The sequence below is a fragment of the Chrysochloris asiatica genome, unplaced genomic scaffold, assembly GCF_000296735.1.
Source record: "Chrysochloris asiatica unplaced genomic scaffold, ChrAsi1.0 scaffold00145, whole genome shotgun sequence".
In the NCBI taxonomy this organism is placed as follows: domain Eukaryota; kingdom Metazoa; phylum Chordata; class Mammalia; order Afrosoricida; family Chrysochloridae; genus Chrysochloris; species Chrysochloris asiatica.
This window is the reverse complement of record NW_006408663.1, coordinates 1,609,449-1,627,552: the sequence shown is the minus strand read 5'-3', so window position 1 is coordinate 1,627,552 and position 18,104 is coordinate 1,609,449. Positions and strand designations below refer to the sequence as shown.

The following is an 18,104-nucleotide window of genomic DNA, read 5'->3' as shown; positions in this document are numbered from 1 at the left end:
TCTTCCCCAGTTGCATTTTGAGTGCCTTCCAACCTGAGGTGCTCATTTTCCGGCCCTGTATCTGACAGTGTTTCTCTGCTCTTCATAAGGTTTTCATTGACTAAGGATTCGGAAGTAGTTCATCACTCTTTCTTCCTAGTCTGTCTTTGTCTGGAAGTTCATCTGATACCTGTCCACCATGGGTGACATTGCTGGTTATTTAAAATACCAGTGGCATAGTCCTCAGAATCACAGCAACTCAAGTCACCACAGCACGACAGACAGACGAGTGGTAGCCACCAAAAAAGTTTTTTTGTTTTTTTTTTCAGTCTGTAAATCTTTTTTTAAGATTGTACAATAATGTTCTCATACAATGTTTGTTACTTTGTTATTGACTAATGTCACTTTGCATAAAGTTCTCTAGGTTCATCCAAGTTATGAGGCGTTTTACGGATTGGATTCATGGTTATTTTTAGCATTGCACAATATTACATTGTATGTAGGTTCCAGAGCTTATTTATCCATTCTTCTGTTGTTGGGCACTTAGGGAGTCTCCATCTTTTTTTTTATTTTTTATTTTGCTTCCATTCTGTTTTATTTTTTTGAGGAGGCAGGATGTACATAGAAACACTCCAGAATATATAATAATTTAAACAACCAATGGGGACATTTTGCAAGCCTGCCTCCTTGCCACCAGCATCCAGTTCCTGTTTTTCCATGAGTTCAGAATCCTCAGCTATTCTCTCTCTATATATCCTCAGCTCTATCTCCATCTCTGTTATCACTGCCTCACTGGATAGGGGCTGCAGTTTTCTTGTGCTCTTGTCTCTTGATGGTCATAGGCTCCTCTGTTTCTGTACTGTAAGATGAACTACTCCTCCGTTTTTGTTTGTCTCCATCTTTTAGCTGTTGTAAACAGTGCTGCATTGAACATTGGTGTGTATATATCTGTTTGTGGCCTGGTGAATATTTTTTATGGAATATAAATATTGCTGGTTCTTAAGCTATTTCTTTTTCCAACTTTCTGAGGAATCACGATCATATCAACAGAATGTTTGGACCATTTTACAGTCGCACCAGAAATCAGGAAGGTTCCAGACTCTCCATACCCTCACCAGCATTTGTTTTCTATTTTTTTAAACTATTCTGTTAATATTGGTTTGAGATGATATCTTATTTTTGCCTTTATTTGAATTTTTCAAGTGACTAATGATCACGAACATTTCTTCATATATTTGTTGATTACCTGTATATTTTTGTGTTTTTGAATTGTCTCAGTCCTGTGCCCACTTTTAAAGTGGGTTATTTTTTATTTTTTATTTTTTTTAAAAATTTTTTTGTAGAGCTGTTGTATTTCTTTATAAATTTTAAATATTAGTCACTTGTCTGATAAGTTTTTCCTGCATCTGTGGGCTCTCAGTTTACTCTTTTGGAAAATCTTTTGACATCTTTAAGTTTGTAACTTCTAGGAGGTACCAGTCATCCATTTTATCTTCTATTGCTGATGCATTTTTTGCAATGTTTGACAGTGCATGTATACCATATGTTATTGTTGTTGTTGTTGTTAAGTGCCATGAAGTCAATTCTGACCCACACAGACCCTGTATAGGGTTTCCAAGGAGCGACTGGTGATCTTGAACTGCTGATCTCAAAGTGCAAATGGATTTGCAGTATGGCACATTAACCTGCAGCACTATACCAGGACTCCATGCAATATATTGTTGTTGTGAAGTGCCATGTATTGTTGTTGTTGTTAGGTGCCATCGAGTTAGTACTGACCCATAGCGAACTTATGATCAGTAGAACAAAACACTGCCCCATCCTGGGCCAATCTCACTACTGTTGCCACGCTTGAGTCCATCGATGCCGCCACTTGGCCAATCCATCTCATTGGGGGTCTTCCTCGTTTTCTCTGACCCTCCACCTTACCAACCATGATATCTTTCTCCAGATACTGGTCCCTCATGACAATATGTCCTAAGTATGAGAGACAAAGTTTGCCCATCTTGGCCTCAAAGGAGCACTCTGGCTGCACTTCTTCTAAAACAAATAAATTGGTTCTTTTGGCAGCCCATGGCACTTTCAGTATTCTCTTCCAACACCATAACTTGAAAGCATCAACTCATCTACGCTCTTCCTTTTTCACTGTCCAGCTTTCACATGCATATGAGGTTATTGAAAGTACCATGGCTTGAGTCCGATGCACCTTAGTCCTTAATCTGACATCTTTGCTCTTCAACACTTTAAAAAGTTCTTGTGTGGCAGACTTGCCTTATGAAATTTGTCATCTGATGTCTTGACTGCTGCTCCCTTGAGTGTTGATAGTTGATCCAAGAAGATTGAAGTCCTTGACAACTTCAATCTCTTCAGTCTTCTTGATAAGAATGTTATTTATTGGTCCAGTGGTGAGGATTTTTGTGTTGTTGTTTTTTTACATTAAGATGCAATCCATACTGAAGGCTGTGCTCTTTGATCTTAATAAGTAAATATTTTAAGTCCTTTTCACTTTCAGCAAGCAAGGTTATATCATCTGCATATCACAGGCTGTTAATGAGTCTTCCTCCAATCCTGAGGCCACGTTTTTCTTCATACCACCCAGCTTCTTGGATGATTTGCTATTCATACAAGCTGAACAAGTAAGGTGAAAGAACACAACCCTGTCACACACTTTTTACTCCCCCCTTTTTGTTGCAAAACTTCTACTTTTACGGTTGTGACAGTCACAATTAGTCATGATTGGTATATTCTTAGACACTTACCAACTGCCTTCTGGTGCATTATTCTCTGTTTGGTGTTCGTGTAGATTAGTTCAGGGTGAATTTCATTGATGTTAGTTGTTATTGGTACAGTATATAGTAGCTGGCATTGACTCTGGCCCAGTTGATGGTATTGAAGAAAGTATGGCTGTGGTGGACTGTATGACTGCATTGGCTGTCTCCTTTTATATGAGTCAAGAAGTGAAAACATTCCCACAAGAGAGAATGAAAACAAAACCAAACCAAAACTAGCATACAGCCATGGTAAAATATGCAGAATATTTCTGAGCTACCTATTTACCTCCTGCCTTCACAGCTTCCTGAGAAATTTCAAGATTGTGCTGCTGTGCCCCTCTGACCTATAGACCAGTCTTTTTCTTTTTCTCTTTTTCCTTTTCTATATCCAACATGCCCATTTAGCCACTTGTTTTTGTGAGAGTTATCCCAGGGCTGGCCAGGGCGGACTTTGCAGATTTGGAACAGGGCCTGCTGGAGCAGGGCATCTGCTGCTCTGTCCCCTTCAGTTTTGTACACAGTCACTGCATCCACATGGTTCTGTTGTCCTGGAAAGTGGAACCTTCCCTTGGAATGTATACTACTGGAGGTCTTGTCTCTTTTAACCAGGGAAGTGCAAAGAACCAGAAAGGAAAGGAGAAGAAAGAAAAAAAAAAAAAAAACACCTTTGTATCTGCAAGTCATACACAAGCTTATGAAACACAAATCTTTTTTGTGTCTTAATCTGCTCACACAAGGCAAAAGGCTGTGATAAGTCCTGTCTGTGGCCCCAAATCAAAAGTACCACCTTTCTTATCATGTCTGTTCAACTCTCTGTCCTGACAAGCCCTTGATACACTTATTTATCCTTTTATCTGCTGCGAGTTCCAGGGCCGTCCTCTGAATCTGTCTCGTCTGGTTTTCCATATCATTGCCTTGGAGGGTACACAGCCTTTTTGCCTGGTCTGCCATCTTCTAGATGTCTTTTTAAAAGCTTTCTGGCACCAATGTACGGATGGATTGAAGAGCGTCAAAAACAGTGGCAAAGATTAGTTACAAGGCGATTGTAGTTGTTCAATGAATGGTGATGAAGTGGTAAGTTCTAGATAGTGAAGAACGTTTTGATAATTTGGTGCTGTATGTGAAAGAGAAGCCTCCCAGGGTTTAGATTTGTATAATGGAACGAAGAATGATACTCTTGACCAAGTGCGATACATAGAAAAAGCAGCAGGTTTTTGATAAAGATCATGAATTTAGCTTGAACAGGTTACATTTTGAAATGCCTTTGTGGAGTTCAGAAAAAGATGCCCAATGCAATTAATAGAGACTTGGGTCGATGATGGTTTGTGGCTTTTCTGCATGGATTATATAGTAACTGAAGTGTGTTCCTAGATGAAACTGTGTAGGAGAAAGAGAGAACATGGTCTGAGTTAGAGGTGCAATGGCTTAAGTTCTTGGCTTAGTAACTAAGATGTCAGTGGTCTGAGCCCACCAGCTACTGTTGTACAAGAGAAAGTTGTGGCAGCCTACTTCTGTATGATTACAGCCTTGGAAACCCTATGGGGCAGCTCTCCTCTCTATTACAGGCTTGCTATGATGTTGGAATTGACGCTACAGCAGTGGGTTTCATTTAATTTTAGTTGAGGAAAAACCCTGAAGGAAGTTACTGAAGAGAAGGGAGGACAATCAGGAGAGAATAATGATTGGGAACCAGGACAGGCGTATTTATACGAGAGAAAATTCGGCAAATTTAAATACCTCAGAATGTGTATGTTTACACAGACAAACAAAAAACAAAAACCTAAGATGATCTGAAGATTGCCTTTAATTGGGAAGTAAGATGCGCTTTAGAGGCCTTGGGTATAACATTTTTAGTGGACTGATAAAAGTTAAATTTAGAAAGTCTACAATAGTAGTTCCATGATTAACAAACAGAATAGGACCAAGCACTTGTTTTTAAGCTAGAATAGACTTGAGTACATCTATGTTGTTATCGTTGTGAAGTGCCGTTGAATTGGTTCCAACCCATAGCAACCCTGTGTAGGATTTCCAAGGATTGACTGGTGAGCTTAACCACTGATCTTATGGTTCAAAGTGACTTTGCAGTCTGGCGCATTAACCCTCAGCTCCACACCAGATTTAAATATACATAGATAGATTCTAGTCAAATGTCTGTATAGTGGGATAGGTTAGAGATAAGAGTATGTACAAGAAAGAAAAAGATAGAGGCATTTCAAGGGAGGAGAGAGACAGATAATGTTTCTTAAACATAGAGTTGAATTCAGTGACCAATTATTAATATTTTTATTATTTTAATATTTATTAATTTCCCTTTTTGAGTAAGGAGTGTTCATGGACCACTGGCATTTGTGTGTAGGGTGAAGGAGTTGTTAGCATAGGATACTCAGGAAGTGAATTGGAGTACAACGGTAAGAGGTACAATAATATAGCCCAGCCTTATCTGGAACAGGTGTCTGTCAAACTCAGAGATGCTGCTGCTCAAACTTCCAGAGTACTATTATCCTGCCCATAATCAGAATGCGTCTGAAATATGAACTCTTGTTTTACATTGGATGGTGGTGATTGTATGCCATAGAGGTAGTTAAAGAATCATGTAGTTGTTGTTGTTATGTGCCATGGAGTCCGTTCCAACTCACAGTGACCCTGTACAGGGTTTCCAAGGCTGTAAATCTTTACGGGAGCAGAAAGACTCATCTTTCTCCCACGGAACAGCTGGTAGTTTCGAACTGCTGACCTTGCGGTTCACAGCCCGATTCGTAACCACTACGCTACCAGACTCCTTAAAGAATCGTAGAGACCCTATATAGGGATTCCAAGGCTGTAAATCTTTATGGGAGCAGAAAGCCTCATCTTTCTCCCTTGGAGCAGCTGGTAGATTGAAACTGCTGACCTTGTGGTTAGCAGCCCAGCTCTTTATCCACTATGTTCCCAGGCCTCCTTATATTCACATTGTTGTTGTTATTGTTAAGTACAGTCGAGTCAGTTCCGACTCATAGCAACTCTGTATAAGGTTTCTGAGGAGCGAGTGGTGAGTTTAAACCACTAACCTCACAGTTCAAATTGACCTTGTGGTCCATTGCTTTATCCTACAGTGCCACACCAAGATTCCCTATAGAAATCAAGAAACCAGTTAAATGGGTTATCAGAGGAACTTGCTAAAGTTTTTAAACAAAATAACAACAACAACTAAAAAGAAATCAAATATTGCTATGAATATTACACAAAAGACTAATCCTTTCTCTAGGAGATAATTTCACATTTTCATATGGCAATTATTACATTGTCATATCAGCCAAAAGCATTTGCTAGTATCGTTAGTTAAACTTTAATGTTGTTGTTGTTATGTGCTGTGGAGTTGGTTCCGACTCATAGCGAGCCTGTATAGGGATTCTGAGGCTGTAAATCGTTATAGGAACAGAAAGCCTCATCTTTCTCCCACAGAACAGCTTGTAGTTTAGAATTGCTGACCCTGAGGTTAGCAGCCTGATTTGTAACCACTACGCTACCAGAGCTCCTTGGATAGTGTATGAGATTTCTATATTGAGTTAACTTTAGGTGCTTTTAGGAAATGGAACTGCAATTTCCAATTGTACTCATCTTTAGTCTGGAATCCAGTTACATATGAGTCACATGTGCCTTAGATTAGAGATCTTTTCTTACTTGTGCGGTTTATAACACAATTATGTTGCACAACTTAGGAGTTGAATAACTATTTGAAATATTAGTTGAAAAAAATATCACCATTTAAAATTTTTTTTTAATTTATGAAGCATTCATAGAGGTCTTCCAGTTTAGGCATGCTATTTTCTAAATTATAAAATAGTTAAGTAAGTGATTTGTTTGCTATCATAGCAAACTAAGCATGGATGAACTGTAAAATGTGGATTAAAATCATGTATTTGGATTTTTAGTGCAACTTTTGTTTGGTTATATATACCCAATTTGTTGTTCATATTAGGACAGTATTATAGCAACGACAGTATCATATAGCTCATATATTAGGAATTTCCTTAGGACGGCACACTTTCAAGATAAATTTGCCATCTGTAATCACTTTTTAAGAGCTAAGAACATGCAGATGAATCACATGCTGATGCACAATTATCGTCACTCTAAAAATAATTTTGTTATATTTAATTTTTATTTTTGTGCTTTAAATTTCATAGCACATAACTTAGATTATTGTGTATACTAATTAAAATTGGTGAGTACAGTTTTTTAAATAGAAGAATTTACCCAATTTTTTTTTATCATGACTGTTGTTGTTGCTAAGTGTCATTGAGTCGGTTCCGACTTAATCACAACCCTATATAGGGTTTCCAAGGAGCGGCTGGTGAGTTTGAACCGTGAATATCCTTGGACTTAATTGTCCCATACCTTTGTGGTGGCTTCCTCAGCTAATTGATCTGTGAAATGATGGAGTAGGGATTTATGAATAAATAAAAAATAGTGCATACTGGTGTTAGGCACAATTAAATGTGACCTGGAACAAGACTGGCCATGGGTATTTTTATAAAGGGTGTGCTTTTTGACATTTTAAAAGGACATAATGAATAATAAAGAATTCTCAGGAGTATCACATAAACATTTAACCTATTTTAGTACCTAGTTTCATTATGCCGCTACTTATCTGTCAGTTTGTACTGCTGTGGTGGTGTGTGTGTTTTTGTGGTGCTGGGGGCTATGGCACTAATATTTTAAATACTAGCAGTGTCACCCATGTGGACAAGTCAGTGCAGCTTCCAAACTAAAACAGACTAAGAAGGAAAGCAGACCACTTCTAAATGGTTAGCCATTGGAAATGTTAAGAATAGCCGCAGAAAACTGTCAGATACAGTTCCAGTAGATGCTCTCCCAGGTTGGAAAGCACTCCAAATATGACTAACGAAAAGCCAAAACAAGACTCAACATTAATGACATGAATGGAGCCATCCTTTTAGGACCTTCAGTTTTTGATGGGACCCAACTGAAACTGAGAAGAAATAGAGGCAAACATCATCATAATCATGTAAGAGGAACGGCATCACATTCATCCTTAGAAAGAGCACTTCAAGATCTACAATGCTGTCTGTGATAGGAATAATATCCATATGCCTCCAGCGAAGAGGAGTTCATACCACTATTCAAATTTATACACCAACCACTAAAGCCAGTGATGATGAAACTGAGGAACTCAACCAACTTCTTCAGTCTGAAACTGGTGAATTGATAATTCCTAATGATTGTAATGTGAACATAGGAGACACACAGAAGGGTCAGTAGTTGGCAATTTTGTCCTTAGTGATAGAAATGATACTAAAAATTGCATGATAAAATTTTGCAAGCCCAATGACTTACCATTGCAAATACCTTTTTAAAACAATATAAAATGTGATTACACACATGGACCTCACCAGATGGAATACAGAGGAAAGAACGTGACTACATCTGTGGGAAGAGAAGTTGGAGAAACTATCATTAGCCAAAATAAAGCGAGGGGCCAACTGTAATAGACCATTAATGTTCATATGCAAATTCAAGCTGAAGCTGAGGAAAATGAAACCAAGTCCATGAGAGCCAAAAATATGATCTTGAATATATGCCACCTGTATTTAAAAAAAGAGCATCTAAAGAACAGATTTGATGTATTAGACACTAATGACTGAAGACCAGAAGAGTTGTGGGATCACATCAAAAACACTATAGAGGAAGAAAGCAAAAAGTCATTTAAAAGACAAGAAAGAAAGAAAAGACCTAAATGGATGTTAGGAGAGACTCTGAAACTTGCTCTTGAGCATAGGAAACCTAAAGAAACTAGAAAAATGGGGAAAGAACTGAACAGAAAACTTCAAAGGGCAGCTAGAGAAGAGACAGTCAAGTGTTACCATGAATGTGCAAAGACCTGGACTGAAAGATCAGTTTGAACTGCAATATTGGTGATTCAAACTTACCAGTCACTCCTTGAAAATGGTATACAGGGTTGCTATGAGTTGGAACCATCTCACGGGCACTTAACAACAACAGTGAGAACCAAATTATGACCTTGAGTATATCCCACCTGAATTTAGAGACCATCTCATGAACAGATAGATTTAATACATTAGACATTACTGCAAAATACCCAGAAGATTTGTGGAATGACATCAAGAACGTCATACAGGAAGACAGCAAAAGGTCATTTAAAAGACAGGCAAGAAAAAAAAAGACTAAACTGAATGTCAGAAGAGAATCTGACATTGGCTGGTGAACAGACAACCTAAAGCAATAGGAAGAATTGATGAAGTAAAACATCTAAACAGAAAGTTTCTAGGGGCAGCTCAAAGAGACAAAGTCAAATATTATAATGAAATGTACAAAGACCTAGAATTAGAAAAGCAAAAGAGAAAAAACAAGCTCAGCATTTTCCAAGGTGTAAGAACTGAAGAAAAAATCAAAGCCTTGAGTGGCAATATTGAAGGAGTCTCTGAGCAAACTATTGAATGAAACAGAATCATGGAAAGAAACTGGAATGAAATGGAACTTTACCCCAAAGAATTTGTTGATGGTCAACCTTTTCAGGAGGTAGCATATAATCAAGAACCAACTGAAGGAAGAAGTCCAAGCTGCATTGAAGACAATGGAAAAAACAAGACCCCAGAAATTGATAGAAAACAGATCTAATGGTTTTTAATAAATTGATGGAAGCACTGGAGGCAGTCACTCATCTTTGTCGAAAAATTTAGAAGACAGCTACCTGTCCAACTGATTGAAAAAGATCAATATTTGTGCCCATCCCAAAGAAAGGAGACCCAATAGAATGTGAACATCATTGAACAATATCAGTAATATGACCTGCAAGTAAAACTTTGCTAAAGAGAATTAAAAAATGTTTGCAGTAGTGCATTGATGGAGTCCTAGTGTGGCACTTTAGGATAAGCACTGGACCGCAAGGTCGCTTTGAACTGCTAGGTCGGTGGTTCAAACTCACCAGCTGTTTGTCAAAAGTCCTATATAAGCTTGCTATCTATGAGTCTATTTGTGAGTCAGAACCAACTTTATGGCACTTAACAACAATATGTACATTGACTGGGAGGTGCTAGAAATTGAGACCGTATTCAGAAGAGATCATGGAACTGAGAATTTCATTGCTGATGGATCTTGGCTGGAAGCAGTAAGTAGCAGAAAGATGCTTTACTTGTGCTTTATTGATGATGCACACATAGACCACAATTTTAACTGCTTTCATCTTAGTAAAAATTTGAAATTTACATGTTATGTTTGTCTTTCTAACTGATTGCAAATACATGAACAGAAAGGATGCTGATACTCAATCTTTCATGTTTTTCACCTCTGAAAGTAATTTTATCTTACTGAATGAATAGTGACGTTGTTTGTATTGTAATATCTATAGAACGATTTCTCCTAGCTGAGGGTAGAGAGATCCAGGCTAAATGAGGCTTTTGGTGTTAAAAAAGGTAATTAGATTCAATTTATCATGGTTTTTTTGCTCCATTTTTACATGTATCCTGAGCACAATATCCTGCCTTAAAAATACATCTATATTTTAAGCTTTTATTCAAGCTATTTTTAGTACTGATATTATTAATATGTTAGATAATCTTTAATAGGACAAGAGATGTATTGGTGGTGGTGGTTATGTGCCATGGAGTCGGTTCTGACTCAATAGCAACCCTGTACAGGGTTTCCGAGGCTGTAAATCTTTAGGGGAACAGAAAGCCTCATCTTTCTCCTGTGGAACAGCTAGTAGTTTCGAACTGCTGACCTTGTGGTTCACAGCCCAATTTGTAACCACTACACTACCAGAGTTCTTTAGAATGTATTTAATTCTATTCTTAATTTAAAAATTTACTAGCTTATTTTAATTACAGGAAAATACAAGAGGATATTTTAAGAAAAGATATTTGTTTAACCAACATTATTTATTGCTCAGGAGGGGATTGGCTTGGGAGTTTGAGAGCAAAATTACCTTGAACCTTTATCTTGATAATTTATGAAGCTCTTTATTCCTTGATGATTAAATTTAGAATATTATTTACTGTTTTCACTCTTAATAAGAAAATCGTGACAAGTATTTAATAAAGTCCATCAAATGTTTTAAGTTATGTAACCAGTCAGTTAGGAGTAACAGTCACAGTCTTTTTAAAATTAATCTTTTAAAATTATTTTATCATTTAGAAAAAATAAATTAGCATTTCTGAAAGTTACCTAAGTGGTACTGTATTGCACAAATAGCTTTACCTGAATTTATATGTTTCATCCTGAAGAAGAAAACAGTGTTAGAAACTAATGTATCTCTTTTGCTATTTTAAGAATGCTGATTTGTCAGAGTGGCAATATATGACTTTCTTACCTTTACCATAATTTCACTTTTTTAGTGTATTTTGGGATCTCTACTGTGCAGCTCCAGAAAGACGGGAAACATGCGAACACTCAAGTGAAGCAAAAGCCTTTCATGACTACGTAAGTTTTGTATACTTTTTTATGTTATATTACTGGTTTACTTTTTAAACTACTCCTGAACATTTGTCGGCCCATTTCTTCTTTTGCTTTGGTACTTTGGATACTGGTTTTCCTTTGTTTTCTGAAATATAAAACCATAATTTAAAAAGTGAAGTACAAATAGGTATTTGAATCTTGCTGAAGAAGCTTAGGATAAGAGAGTTGTCATAATTTCAATATATTTACTATTTCTTTAAGCACATTTGATGTGTGAAATTTCAGGTCTATAAAAATTTACTGGTTCTTGGCTTTGTAAAAACATTCATTATAAGATTTCTGTAAATGTTAAACTCTTTATTTGCTCATGATTTTTTTTAATATACAAAAATACTCTATTCTCTTTTGCAAGTTTTGGCTACATATTGTATTGCAGAATGTCCTCTCCCTGAACTTAATTCCATAAATAAGATATATTTTGGACTGAAATCACAAGCAATAATGGAGTAAATTGTTTACCAGATGTTTAATTATTTATTAAACAATTTCATTCTGATTTTATTCGTGTGCAAAATATTTAGGAAATTTTAGAATATATACCACTAAACTTTTAATGCTAGAACAGTGATTATGATTTTATTTCTCTGGTGTAATTGAAGATACTTTAATTATTCTCAAGCAAAGATGGAACCAAAATATATTTTTACAGTAATGTGGTAGTAGCTGAATCACATTATTATGATATACTCTTTGAGAGCAGATTTATATTGATTCTTTCTCAGATTGTGTCAAACAATAGATGTTATTAAATATAACAGAATGCAGTTGTCTGTTAGTTGACATTTATAAAATCTAACTAGGATTGTTCATATGTTCAGATAAAGTGACAGGTTTGAAACATGATTGTTCATAACATGTGGCTGATTTTTCTTGACTTCCTTAAGACAATCTTTATAATATTAAGACAGGGTTGTGTTAACAGTTTTCAGTAATAGGATACTTTTAAAAATGGTACATAAATATTAGTCATATTATGTAAATAATCTATTTTTGCCACCTTATAATTTTATATGTAATAATTTATTATTTTAAGAAAATACTTCCATAGAAACTACCCCAGAGAATTAGGTACTTTCTCTGTTACTAGTCTTAATGTCCTATTATAATGGGATGTTTTCCTTAATAATTTCTGAGCTTCCTCAGCGAAGAGTCTTTGTCCTATTTACGTTTTTCATCCTCTGTGTCTGGGGTGGTGATTGACATGAGATACTCATATCTATATTGGAGTTTGGAGTCTTGGTGTGGCGCTGTGAGTTAATGCACCAGGCTGCAAAGCCATTTGAACTGCAAGATCTGTGCTTCAAGCTCACCAGCTGCTCCTTGGAAACCCTATACAGGGTCGCTATGGGTTGGAATCGACTCTATGGCACTTGACAACAACAACAATATTTGTGTTTATATAAAGTAATGGATTCATCAAATAGCATCTAAAAAGTGTTTGTAATTTCTTATTTCAATATAACAGGATATGCAGTTGCAGAAAGGTCATTTAATGCTATTTTTATTTACTTTATATGTTAATAACAATTTAGATAAGACAGCACCTTGTAAATACTTAACCGGTGAGTCAAAGCTGGTAGCAGAAGGTTCACATCTTCAGATACATGGGCAAGTCAGCAAACAAGACAGATATAGTTCCCAGTCTCATGGGTTTAACATTTACCAAAAGATACTTTTTCTTAGGTGTTTGAAATATCGAAAAGTGAAATACATGTAGAAATAAAGATTCATATTGCTGAATCAATTAAAATTTATAGGTATGTCAGAATATGGAGGAAAGTAAAAATGAATTGTAATGAAGTACATATAACTATCAATGCATGTTTTGAGTCCAATTCATAATGACGCCGTGCATAACAGAATGAAACAATGCCTAGTCCTTCACCATCTCTGAATTCTTGTGTTGGAGCCCATTATTGCTGCCTCTGTGTCAATCAGTTTCCTAGGGGCTCTTTCTCTTTTTTTGCTGACCCTCTACTTTACCAAGCATGTTGTAATTTTCTAGGTATGGATCGCCCTCCTGACAACATGTCCAAGGAGAGACAAAGTCTTGCCATCCTTACTTCTAAGGAGCATTCTGGGTATACTTCTTCCAAGACAGATCTGTTTCTTATTTTGGTAGTCCATTGTACTTTCAGTATTCTTCTCCAGCACCATAATTCAAATGCATAGATTCTTCTATACTCTTTTTCATTCATTTTCCAACTTTCATAAGCATATGAAACATGAAACAATTGAAATTAACATGGTTTGTGTCAAGTACAAGATAGTCCTCAAACTGTCATCTTTGTTCTTCAACAGCTTAAAAGAGTTTGCTTAATGCAATGCTTCATTTGATTTCTTGACTGTTGATTGTAGATTAAAGCAAAATGAAGTCTTTGACAACTTCAATCTTTTCTCCATTTATTATGATGCTATTTATTGGTCTAGTGGTGGAAATTTTTGTTTTCTTTACATTAAGGTGCAACCCACACTAAAGACTGTGTAGCCTTTGATCTTCATCAGTAAGTATTTTAAGTCCTTGTCACTTTGAGCAAGCAAGGTTGTATCACCTTCATATTGCAGATATGGTCAAAGGTAGTAAGGACTATCTCATGAGAATTTTGTTAGGAAATCTTACCCATCCTTCCTATAGCTCTGAACTTGTCCATTTAGACATCTCTTTGTTACCCAAACTCAAAGAACATTTATAAGGAATGCGATTTGATTATCTCAAGGATGCCCAAACTGTAATTTTGATGTGGTTAAATCAAACAGTGCATAATGCTCTAGGGAAAGGTCCGTGAGATAGACATACTGCTTTCAGAAGTGTAGAGACCTAGATGGGGGATTATATTAAGAAATAATAGTTTCATATTTTGACTTTTGTTTTAATAAAGGTTTTTATGGTTTTGCTGCAGTTCTTTTTCTCTTACCTTTGTGTATGTGTATGTATATTGCAGTTTATATAAACTTTTGTAATCTACAAGTAGCACTGTTAGGAGATTTGTTTTTAGTCTTGTTCTAGTCTATGATATGGTTTCTGTGATTGTTTTCATGTTTTTAGGATCCAATTTTAATTTTTTTGGCCTTACACAAATCTTAGGAGCTCTGGTAGCGTAGTGGTTACAAATCGGGCTGCGAACCTTAAGGTCAGCGGTTCGAAACTACCAGCCGCTCCTCGGGAGAAAGATGAGGCTTTCTACTCCTGTAAAGATTTACACCCTCGGAAACCCTGTACAGGGTCGCTATGGGTCGGAACCAACTCGATGGCACTTAACAACAACAACAACAACACAAATCTTATAAATGACCTTAAATTCACTCTAGCATGTAATTTGCTTGATTTTTGCTTATTTGTTGTGTGTGTGTGTGTGTGTGTGTGTGTGTAAACTGTTTATTTTAAGTTTGTTCACCTACCTTGCCTATCTGTAGGGCCTGTGTGGCTGTATTCCCAATTTGTCTTTTGGGCCCAGGATTTCTTTATGGGGAGTTTCTAAGTATGACTTAATGACTGTATCATCTACTTTGTCCTATTTTTTTTAATTCTGAGATTTTCTGTAAGGAATTTTGTCATTCGAAGGGAAACATGAATAAAGGGTGATAATCAAGGAAATTGTGAAGCACTTAATATTTAAGAAAATAGTTTTTTAAAAAGCAAGTGTATAGATGTTTTGTAGCAAGGAGGGGAGTGATTAACTTTGTAATCTAGGAGTGGAGATCTCTGGGACCATGAAGGGAGAAGAGCAGAGAGCAGGACCCTACCCAGAGAAACAGTGATGCCTGAGATGGAGGCAGAGATGACATGGAGCGATGGAGCAGCTGGGGACTTTAGATCCAGAGAGGGAGAGGGGCTGTGTGCTGATGACCAGGGTCGGGGGAGGGGGCAGGCTTGTAGGATATACCCTTTGGTTGGTTGATGATGCTTGGAGGGGATTGTAACCATGGCAATGATAGGACGATAGGATGAATGTAAAAGTAACTAACGTTCTCCCATGTAAACTATCACATAATTCACAAGAAAACACTTTAAAAAAAAAAAAAAAGCAAGTGTAATCTACTGCCAATGAGTCAATTCTGACGCATAGAGATCGTAGGTAGGACACATCTTTTCCAGAGCAGACAGCCTCGTCTCTCTCCCATGGAGCAGCCAGTGGGTTTGAACTTTGTGATTAGCAGCCCAGTGCCTAACACTCAGTGTCACCAGGGCTCATTGCACTTAATATTTGTTGTTGTTGTTCTCAGGTGCCATTGAGTTGGTACCGACTCATAGTGACTCTGCACATCAAACAAAACACTGCCCAGTACTGGGCCTGCCTCACAATTGTTGTCACGCTTGAGCCCCTTGATGCTGCCACTTTCCCAATCCATCTTGCTGGGGGTCTGCCTCTTTTTCTTTGAGCCTCAACCTTCCCAAACATGATATCCTTCTCCAGAGACTGGTCCTTCCTGACCATATGTCCAAATTAACATTGTTGTTGTTAAGTGCCGTTGAGTCGGTTCCAACCCATAGTGACCCTGTAGAGGGTTTCTGAGGAGCAGCTGGTGAGCTTGAACTACTGACCTAGCAGTTCAAATGGCTTTGCAGTCTGGCGCTCTAACACACAGCGCCACACCAGGACTCCATTAGAGATGTAAAATTAAAAAGCTTTGAAGTCATTAAAAATAAGTTGTTTTTGAGAATTTTAAAAGGTGAAGTTGATGTGTATCTAAATATTTGTAATAAAGATTTTTTTTTGGTGTTATTTATATAGCTACTTGGCTTATTTTTATATTTTATTCAACTTCATTTTAAGTTGTTGTTGTTAAGTGCTGCTGAGTCGGTTCTGACCCATAGTGACCCTGTATAGGGTTTCTGAGGATCAGCTGGTGAGCTTGAACCACCTACCTTGCAGTTCAACTGACTTTACAGTCTGGCGCATTAATCCACAGCGCCACACCAGGACTCCATTTTAAGTTATGACATTTGGGTAATTAAAAAAATGAAGATCCATGTCTTGCTTTTAGTCTTTTCCTTTGATTTGGAGAACAGACAGTGAAATCACTTGCAAAATTCACCTTTCACTTATTTTAAGGCAGATTTTTCATTTCTTGTGCTTGTTGTTGTTATTGTTTTTGGTGTGATTTGTATTTAGAAGATTAGAAGTTCATATCTCTTTAAATTAAATAAATACCTCACAGTTTTACATATTACATCTCTGACAAGACTTAAACCAAGAGACTAAGCAATAGTTGTTTAGCCAAGAAATAATGGTTGGAGGTAAAATAATACCACATTCTACTTTGTAATAAAATGAATGGGTGATCTAATTTCAAACTTCATGAAATTTCTATAAATTTGTTATTAGTTTCGAATAATAAGGTAGCTTTTTTTAAAAACCATGTATTTGACCTCATACTTTCCCCTACCTCTCCTATATATGTGTTATTGGTAAGTGCCATTGAGTTAGTTATGGCTTATAGTGTCCTTGTTTAGGGTGTCCAAGGAGCGAATGGTGAGCTTGAACAGCTGGCCTGTGCTTCAAACTTACCATATGTGCTTTATCCCACAGTGCCACCCCAGGCTCCCATCTTGCCATATATAAATCTGATAAATTTCCTTAAATTCTATCTAGCATTAGGTAATTTAGGTTTAGAACTACAAACATCAACTAACATACCTCACAGCCAGGCACAGTAGGTAGATGCTACTAGCATCCAAAGCTTGGGTGCTAACTTTTGAAACCTCTGAACTATCTAGAAGGAAAGTATCACAATCTCTTGCAAAAGATGACACAAATGTTTTAAAGGTGCATTTAAGTTTCCCTTATCAGAGTGAAATATAACTTTAAAATGTGTGTGACTTACTGTATTAAAAATATCTAGACTTCTAAAGAAAAAGATAAGACTACAACTACTTACCAACTTACTATGTTTTGGAGAGGATTCTCAAACTGAGGAAAGTGATTTTAGAACAGATCTCAGGATCATTCTTGTATCATTTCTTTATTAACTTTCTTTTGAGAACCCATGTATTTACAAGTTACCCTAATCAAGGCTGCTATGGGTGTTGCATGTGTTCATATATATTTCTTCTCCCCAGGAGCTCAGAATCTGTTTGGGGACGCGTATTTCCTGAATTCACAAGAGTGAATTGTGATAAGTGTAGTAATAGGTAATAAAATGTTATACCGTAGAGTTCAGGCACTGTGGACGCAAGGTGGCATTTGAATGATGACTAGGACACAAATAAAAAGAGATGAGTGGGGATAGAACAAAAAGAGACTCAGACCAGCGTGATTGGTGTGATGCTGGGCAAGTGTAAGACATAGTTCAGGGAGCAGAGTAGGTTGACTAGAGTGGAAATATGAACTAGATAATTTGCGTGAGATCATTGGCTCCATTCTGGACAGACGTGAACGCTTAGGTAATAGTAATAGATGGCAGGATTGGAGAACTGTTAAAGAGATGGTGGGTTGTTCTTTTTAATGGTTCAGGTTGAGAGTTCCCTAGATCCTTGAGATCTAGTGGGAAGGTCATAGATGATGCTTTGGAAGGAGTGTGAGTGGAGTAGACGCTCAGTTAGAGAGATGCTTGACTTCCTGTTTTAGCCAAAACAGTTCAGTTCTTTCAATCCCTTGATTAATTTTATTTTCTTTTTTGAATGAATTGGCATCTCCAGACAAGCAGCTACCCGTGCCATAGATAAATCTTCTTTTTAATACCCTTTGTTATTATTATTGTCCACAACCAGCTGGTCACCAGTACTGTCAGTCCAATTGCCTGAACAGTTGAAACATGCCCTCTCCTCCTTAACCCCACTACTCTTGCCTTACTTAGTTCAGGTCCTTATCATGTTCTGCTCTTGCAATAGCATTGTATCAGCCAATGTGTCCTCTCCCTCCTCCTGATGGAGTCCAC

The 18,104-nt window shown here is 37.0% G+C and overlaps 1 protein-coding gene across 5 annotated transcripts in view; it reads left to right on the top strand.

The window, feature by feature from the left end:
* Positions 1–18,104, top strand: part of SSBP2 (single-stranded DNA binding protein 2) — a 464,724-nt gene that overhangs the window by 175,431 nt on the left and 271,189 nt on the right. For all 5 annotated transcript variants that reach the window (XM_006870594.1, XM_006870591.1, XM_006870592.1 and 2 more), the window contains exon 4: positions 11,105–11,189. In XM_006870594.1, coding sequence (XP_006870656.1) covers positions 11,105–11,189 — 85 coding nt within the window. The remainder of the gene's footprint in view (positions 1–11,104; positions 11,190–18,104) is intronic.